The 8,901-nt window shown below is 36.3% G+C and overlaps 1 protein-coding gene and 1 pseudogene across 1 annotated transcript; one reads left to right on the forward strand and one right to left on the reverse strand.

The window, feature by feature from the left end:
• LOC109845815 overlaps positions 1-2,383 on the forward strand; it is a 4,454-nt pseudogene extending 2,071 nt beyond the window's left edge.
• On the reverse strand, positions 3,161-6,836 carry LOC109845823 (signal peptidase complex subunit 3B-like). The gene is made up of 6 exons (XM_020415091.1): positions 6,573-6,836; positions 5,497-5,544; positions 4,371-4,433; positions 3,967-4,020; positions 3,598-3,684; positions 3,161-3,472 (listed from the first exon to the last, which is right to left on the reverse strand). The coding sequence occupies exons 1-6, from the start codon at positions 6,696-6,698 to the stop codon at positions 3,347-3,349; spliced, it is 504 nt and encodes a 167-aa protein (XP_020270680.1). The 5' UTR covers positions 6,699-6,836; the 3' UTR covers positions 3,161-3,346.

Here is an 8,901-nt window from a genome sequence, read left to right on the forward strand (position 1 = left end):
CGATGTCAAACCTTCGAATTGGTGTGAAATTCTGGCTAAGGGAGCTATAGACGAGTGAAGGCTTGGGAAGGTAAGTTGGGAGTACCCAATCAAATTAGTAGGTCAATTTAATCTTTTGTTTTAAACAAGCAAGCTTTCATAACCTCGAAAGTGACTTAGTCCAAAGAGAGCCAGTCTTCTTAATTAGGTGGTTAGGGTTTAGATGGGTGAAAGGGAGGGAGAGGAAGAAGTGGAGGCTAAATGTTTAGATGGATATCAGGCTGAGATTTGAGAGAGAGAGGGAGGGAAGGAGGGAGGGAGATGTTTGGTAGAACTGTGTTTAATAGTGATTGTTTAAAATTAGAAGATATATACACTTAAAGAGAGAGATGTTTGGTAGAACTTTGCTTAATAATCATTGTTAAAAATTAGAAGAAATATAAACTATAAAAAAGCAGAATATGCTTTTAAAAGCATCCTTAGATTGCTTCTAAAAACATCCTCTTAAAAGCAGAAACAGTTTGAATAAGCGTGCCAAAAAAAATTCACCAAACACCATTATTGACTGCTTATTAAAAAAAAATAAACAAAAGCACCCTTAAAAAAAGCAATACCAAATTGCCTCAAGGTCAGCCTTTATTATGTACATGAAGAAACAGTTCAGAACTACAAGTACCCCCAGTGTGAGACTGAATACTATTCTAATAAACACCATGGGCCATGGAAGAGCTTAGCAGAAGGGGGAAGATGAAAAGACGTAATCTCTTTCTTATAGGAAGATGTTTTTAAAATGTCGTCAATTGTTGTGATATGCATGGCTTCCTATCATCTCTTTTTTATTTACTGCTATAACCAGTACTGAGTTGATACTATTGCCACATTTTTCTTTCTGGTGAGGCCACTGTAGCATCTTATACGCTTTTCAGGTTACTTGTAACTACATCAAATACAGAGAGGGACTTGAAGTTAATTACAGAATTAAATAGGAGCTTGATTAAAACTAGAACTGTCATTTCTTCAATTCATGATGAATTCACAAACACACAAGCACACCACATTGGGTGCATACACAGAGACAGAAGGAAAGATAAAGAAAAGATAGAAGTTGGTTTTCAGCTGCTAATGACCATTATATAGACAATAGTATATGAAACAATTAAGAAGAGATTCATACATCATACATTCCTAGTGCGGGCTTGAAGGTTAAAGTGGTTCTTCTCTTACCATCTTACCCGTGTACAATAAACTTTGGGACGGCTATTGACCCTTATATAACATTGATAGACTGAAGACCAGATGCCTGAAGATTTTGTTTCTTTACGGTTGTTTCCACAGTTTAATGGTTTGATGTGTAGGTTCCAAATAGTATTTAAAATGAAGCTGCAGCGCACTTTTGTCTCCTTCAGGACAACATATTTATGATGGTAGAAATAAAACACGAGCAATTAAATAGGCTTTTTGACCACTATACTCAATATCACTACAAACAAATTTCTTTTACCATTCTGTTTTTATCCTACAACTTACATGTGTAGCATCTTCACCATGGTTATTGACCTGATGGTGCTGAAGCTCACACAGGTTCTTGTCGGACATCAAAATCTTTTTATACAAAGACAGGTCAGTAACCTTTGCACGAGGTCGTTAGATGTTAATGAAATCCAGCTATTTGAATGGTTGAATGATGTTTGATGTTGCTATTCTACTAATATGCCTCATCATCTTTGTCTGTTGTCTACCTTGAAGCTTACCAAGAAATAATTCTCCACTCTATCTAATGACATTCACATGGTAAATTTAGGCTTATATCCTCTAAGACTTGTTGCATAGAATATCTATTTAACTTCTTTGAAGTTTTCATATTAGCACTTGACATAGGCGGAATCTAACCATTATGAACTTGTAAATTGTTCATCGTCTTTAAAGAAAAATCACCCTGATGATCGATGCACATATGTTTCAAATATAATATTTGTGAAATGCATTGGGCCTAGTGATGTTGCCTACTTTTGATATGAAACGGTATCGCTCCGGCCTTGTATACCTTATGTTCGTTTTAGTATAACTTTAAAAGTAGTAATATCTTTCTTCACTTTTATCTTTTTTTCGTGCTATAAAATTTTGATTTTTGCAGGACTGGGCATCTACGTTGGTGAAGACTGGATGAAAGCTTCCACAGCAGTTATCTAGCATGAGAGACGAGTGAGTAAGATGATCTGATCATGTATCATAATGTGATTATGGAGAGTATTATTGTGATTCTAACAGCAAGAGATCCCTTTAAATATTAACCGCTGTGAGTGCAATATTGATGTGCTTCTGTCAAAAAGTTTGTACTGGTTGTGAGGCATCGTGATCCTCTCTACAAATATTTATCATCATATAGACTGTTCTGTTGATTGTATAGTGTGCTTTTTTCCCGTCTGCGTTTGTTTTCTGATCAATATAATCCTACTGAAAATTAACGCCAAATGAGTTTTACGCCCCTTTTCCATTTTCTTTCCCAAATGAGTTTTAAATCACCAACATTGTTATATACAATTTATTTAACTCGTTTCTTCAGCGATAACGTTTCTCACTTGATTTCTCGCTTGCGGTAGTGGAGGTAGCTATTTTGGTCCCAATCGTGCGAGTGATGTGCTAGAATAAGAATCATGATAGAATGCTTACATATATAAACTTGAAGACTATCATGGCAACATGGTGGTTTTATGGTCAACGAGTTGTTGACTTGTTGGTAATAGATATATACCGGTATGGGTCCATATGCGACCTACAACCGCATCCACTTTGGAGGAGTTCCTTCAGTAATCTGAAAGTTCAGAACAACGATCAGGATGTGAGATGATCCCAGATAAGGCAAGCTAGAAAAATAACTGTAAGTCTATAACCTCGAGATATCGTTATATGATAATTCAGATAAGAACCACAACTATATCAGTCATTCAACATATGTGAAACTTTGGGGGTGTTTGGTTCAATTTCTAGAAATTATAGGAAATGTTTTTCACCTAAAATATGATTTCCTTGTATTTCTTAAAAAAATTATAGGAAAAGTTTTGAGAAATCAAAAAGTACCAATTTTCTTGTTTTTTGTACTTTGCTTGTTTGGTTCAAAACAAGAAAATAGCTTATAACTTTATAGAAAATAACAAGATTTACTCTAAACAAAATCAGGGTAGAAGCTAAATAAAGTATATAACAAAATCAGATCTTAGTGATGCTACAACAAAAAAAAAAATCCATAATACTAAGATCCTCAAACAATATATTAACCTGCTACACATTATAGGTTTGTATCACAATTAGATTCTACAAGGCACAGTCTTTAATTTAGAGCCCAAAATACAGCGAGGGAGCAAAAACACTATCTGTAGTTCTCAGGCAGGTGGTATCCATTCATAACAATTTTATCGGCAAACATTTTGCCCGTCTTAGGCATCACATGCCAGTGCATGGTCAGGTTGAACTCCTTGCCTCGGAGGTTGTTTCCCTAAAAAAGAAATTAAAAAAAATCATCTAAGCTTCCCTTTCCTTTGTTACTTTACTTATTTCCTTCCTGTTCTATACTAGAAGGGGGGAAAATAGAAAGAAATCATAGATGGGTAAGCTGCTTGCCTGATCAATCAAGCGATACTTGTTTGTTGTATGAATCCGGAACTTTGCATGTTCTTTTGATGGTATGATACCATCCCAAAGTGAAACCTGTCGTATTTGTGATTTACACAAGATAATCAGAATAACATACTGGGCAATATATTTTATATTGTCAGTGCATCCGATAAATTTTTTTATTTTAACAGTTCTAGTATGCAGTTCTGTTCCCAGGAAATGGTCAATAAAATTATACGAAAAACATCTTTATGATTTGGTATCACTTTTAGTTGCAGAGATCTAAACTGCAAGCATGATACAGAACACAGGGAACATACAGTTCTATGAGGTGATTTATGTCACGTGATACAAGAGCAATAGAATAAAATTTACCTGATTCAATGCATTCTGTGGAGACTCATACTCAGCAGCAACAAAGACAAAGACCTGCACAATGTAGAACGACAAACATACTAGAAGAACGAAAACTAAATTTTAGGGTACCATAGTCAATTAGTCACCAACAATCAAAGAGAACATATTTAAAAGTTTCAGAATCAAACCCTCCATTTTTCAATGTTGGATAAATCGGATCAAAGAAATACAGGGGACACATCAATTCTATTATTAAGATACATATTTCCTATTCATGTGGCAACAACTATAGCATGTATAGAAGGTGTATTGCAGTAGTAATTTGTTGGAGATGCACTGCCATAAAAAAATTTTAGGACCAATACGAAGAAGCAAAATAAATATAATTTGAGACTTTTAAGTGTACTGGTAGTGACTAGTACCTGTTTCGTGTTCCAGGTGAACATGGATTGAAGATCTGCTGATATATTTAGTGTCAAGCTGACCTAAGTATCAAAGACAAAAGGTTACAGTAAGAACTGAAAGTAAATACAGTAAATAAGACCTAGGGAGGAAAAATGATTCTCCAATATTGATCCCTTTAGCACTATATAAGACTTTTAAGATCGATAAAACATGCATTTGTACAGGAATCATGAACATTAGGACCAGTTAGGCCTCACCGAATGTAATAATGACTATGATTCAAGCAGTACGGATACAGGTGTTGGTAGAAGACTACTAATGCACAAATTCATCAAAATTTCAATGTAATCGTTTGTGTTTATAAGTAGGATTAACTTCAAGATTACATGCATTCGTGTTGAACGCAAGCATATAGTATGGCAGAGTAGCCTATTCACAAAGGGTAGTTATTATACAGATACCTGAGAGGTCAAAACAAAGAGCAAGAAAAAAAAACTTAAAGCATACCTATACCTGTGACAAATTTTTTTTTTATCGAAAATATGGCCAAGTTAAAGAAATGTTGCCCCATTTCCTTCTTTAATTCTCTTTTCCCTCCTTTCTATCTTTCCTTTTTCTTTTCATTTCAGCATTCTCCCTATATCTCTTAAACTATTCCATTTCACGCCATGCATCTTCACCCTAAAAGAAAATACCACGCATCCCCATTGTGAATAATAGTATTGTGTCATCTAAATCACAGTTTCCATAAGTGTTAAATACTTAAGGGAGATTTATCATCATTTCATAACAAGGCAAGCAAGCCCATCCTTCAAATACCAAATGTATGCTTTTATATTCAGAAAATTGCCAGTCAATGAGGTTATATATCCTACGCATCCAGTTCCTATTGTTGTCAAAATGAAGAAAATTACAGTTTTCATGCTAATTTTCTGGGTCATATCATTTTCACGGAAAAAATTGTATATCATAACTAAAAAATAACAGTTCTATATTACAGACAAACACATATTATACTCTGAAAAAATTACCTTCCATTTTCATTAATTTGTAGAAGAGAATATAAGTTCATATTAGCTCACTGGATGTCATTAAATCATTAGGAGTGTTAAATGCTCGAAATAATACAGAACTGAGAATCACCTCGTCATTTCCATTTGGTTGCTTCTGGAACCAGTTTATATTCAATACCTGCACAAAAAGGAAAGGTCAAACATCACTGACCACCGCTAGGAACATAAAGTTCAATAAAGAAACTCCATATATTCTATACATAACTCTAAGAGGAGGCAATAGGATTTGGATCTTCTCCACTACCGAAAAAGTAGTGAAGGGACCACTACTTAATCATAATCATTAATTATCTAGTGGGTGGTTATGATTTTTGGTTGTGAATTTTTTTTTTTTTGAGCGTAAATTAGGAGTGGGTGCAATGAACAGAGGTATGTTGAGTGTTAGATTTAAAATGTATCACAATCACCCACTACAATCATCCACGGTTAAGATTAAAAGTGGTGGTCTCTCCCCTGCTTTTTTGTAGTGGAGGGAATCCAAATTCAAGAGAATATGGGACTACACAACCGTGCTAAAAAATCATCATAACTATTTCGTTGGAATAGTGCAACTTTGAAATGAGAAACAATTCGGGCACATCTGATTTTACAATTATCACTAAGTATAATTGTCAAAGACAGAACTAGGCAACCACAAACCACGTAAGCCGAACTACTCATTAGATGTCAACTATCCCTGCAGTTTTATTCAGTAGATAAGACGGTCCAAGACAATGACGATAATCATCATAATACATGTTATCCACAACTATAATTCTCACGAGTTGCTAAGCGAAAGCAATCGTCGTTTTCTTGTCTGTTGCATCAAAATAAACAGCAGATCATGAATACCACTAATCCACACTTAACAAAAACACAAAAGAGGAAACCTTTCCAAATTATCGAAGACGGTCATGGACCAATAGACTTCCGCAACTATCGATTTGGACGTTACAGATGCATAGGCTGAAAATTGACCAATTTGGTTCTTCACAAGATCCAAAATCTCCTACATTTCAGGGTTTTTTTTTTTTTTTTTTTTGATTTAACTCAAAACCGTAAACTTTTACCGTGTAAAGCACATGAAACCACGCCACAATTACAAATTGAGGAGGGAAACAAAAAAAAAACCCTAATCTAGGGTTAGGGTTTTGGGGGGCGGCTAACCTGGACGTCGGCGGTGGGGAGGAACGTTGAAGTTGTTCGGATAGAGAGAGGCGAAGCCGCACAGCACGCCAGCATCGTACCCGCGAACGTCACCAGCGCGTTCGCTCTGTAACCGAACGAATGCATCTTCTTCTTCCTCCTCCTCTTGTTTGTCTATCCAAGAATTTTTTCTTCTTTTTTTCTCTTTTTCCCCCTCTTCTACAGTCTCGAGACAGAGAGCGAAGAGAGATCCACTTGTATTAAAAATTTATAAAAAAGTTTATGGGCATTGAGCAGGGGTGCTACACCGTAGTCATAAATATCCGGAACAATATTCGTTAGAATCCGGATACGGATACTTAAATTTATAACGGATAGGATATGGTTACAGATAGGGGTGTCCAAAAAGCCCGAAGCCCGGGCCCGGGCCGGACAAAAAGCCCGGAGCCCAGGCCCCGGCCCGGTGCTCGCGCCCGGGCCCGGAACCCGGCCCGGGCCCGGAACCGGGCAAACCGGGTCGGACCCGGGCTGCGGTCGGCCGTTGCGCAGCCACGTCCGGGCCCCGCGAACAGTGCCAAAAATGACGGCACTGGGCTTTGAAATGGCCCCGCGTCCGGCCGGGCCGGCCCGGCCCGGACCAAAACGGTCACAAAGGTGACCGTTGCCCAGCCCGGCCCGGGCCAAATCTGGCCTAACGGCCAGATTTGGTCTTTTGACCGTTTTGCCCCTTAAAACGGTCAAAAAACGGCTATTTTTCGAGGGTTTTTTGGTCATTTACCTAGGGGGCTGCTTCTATAAATAGAGGGGGGGTTTCAATTCATTTTCTCACAACAAAACTCATCTATTTCTCTCTCTACTACTCTCTTATACAATCTTATACTATCTCATACTAATATACTATCCTATAATCTTTTGTATTTTCTAATACTTCCAACAAATGGCTTCTGGGTCTGATTATGAAGAGCAACATGCAACTCCTACCGATCCAGAGATGAGTCCTCCTACAACAACTCCTCATCCTACCGGTGTTAATCCTGAATCTGGTGGCGACGAATCTACGGCACCAAGAGCTCCAAAAAGGCCGAGGTCTGATGTATGGAATTTTTTTGAGAAGATAGACGTCACCAAGGATGAACACGGTAGGATCATCTCTCAGAATGCGAAATGTGCGTTGTGCGGCCAGATATTCAAAGCTCATCATAAGAGCGGCACCAACCATCTCAAACGGCATATTGAAAAACACAACAAAGGCCAAAATCTACAAGGTGATATCCGGCAGTCTATGCTTTCCCAATCATCCTCTTCAGGTACCCTCGGCAGTTGGAATTATGACGCTGCCCGAGCCCGGAAATGCGTAATCAGGTTTATTGTTCTTAAAAACCTTCCTTTTAAATTAGTAGAAGATGATGAATTTGAAGATTTATTTAGAGATGGTTTTTATCCTGCATTTACAAAATTTTCTCGTCAAACCTGTCAACGTGATATTTTAAAATATTATGTTGAGGAACAGGGAAAAATAATTTCTTATTTTAAAAATTTAAACTGCAAATTTTCTTTAACTTCTGATATTTGGTCATCTAGAGTGCAAACTGGTTATTTATGTATAACAGCACACTGGATTGATGAAAGTTGGAAAATGTTTAAAAGAGTTGTTTCTTTTATTGCAATTGAAGAGTCACACACTGGTATTAATGTTGCAAATTTAATTGTTGAAGAACTTATGAAACTAGAAATTGATCAAAGAATATTTACTCTTTCACTAGATAATGCAAGTAATAATAATGTAGCTGTTGATTTTCTGAAAATAACTTTGTCATTGCCATGTCATGGTGAGCTTTTTCATGTTAGATGTATCTGTCATATTTTAAATTTAATTGTTCAAAGTGCATTTTCTGAAATTAAACCCATGATAGAAAAAGTTAGAACAGTTACTAATATGCATAATGCTTCTGAAATGAGAATTAAAAGATGGAAACAATGTTGTAAAAGAAAAAATTATAAGCCTAGACTAATTCCAAAAGATGTTGACCATAGGTGGAATTCCACCTATGCAATGTTATCTGTAGCAATAGAATATAAAGAAATTATAAATGATTTTATAAATTTTTATGCTTCTAGTTCTAGCTCTGGTAGTGCTTATGGAATAACTGAAGATGAATGGACAGTTATATGTAAATTAAATGAGATGTTACAAGTTTTTTATGATGCTACTATGTTATTATCTGGTTGTTATTATCCAACTATTACTTTAGCTGCTTTACAAATTTTAAATATTCAAAAAAATTTTACAAAATATCGTATGGATGATATTTTTGGAAGTATAATTTTTGAAATGGAGAGTAAATTTAAT

This window comes from Asparagus officinalis, chromosome 1 (genome assembly GCF_001876935.1).
Source record: "Asparagus officinalis chromosome 1, Aspof.V1, whole genome shotgun sequence".
In the NCBI taxonomy this organism is placed as follows: Eukaryota; Viridiplantae; Streptophyta; class Magnoliopsida; order Asparagales; family Asparagaceae; genus Asparagus; species Asparagus officinalis.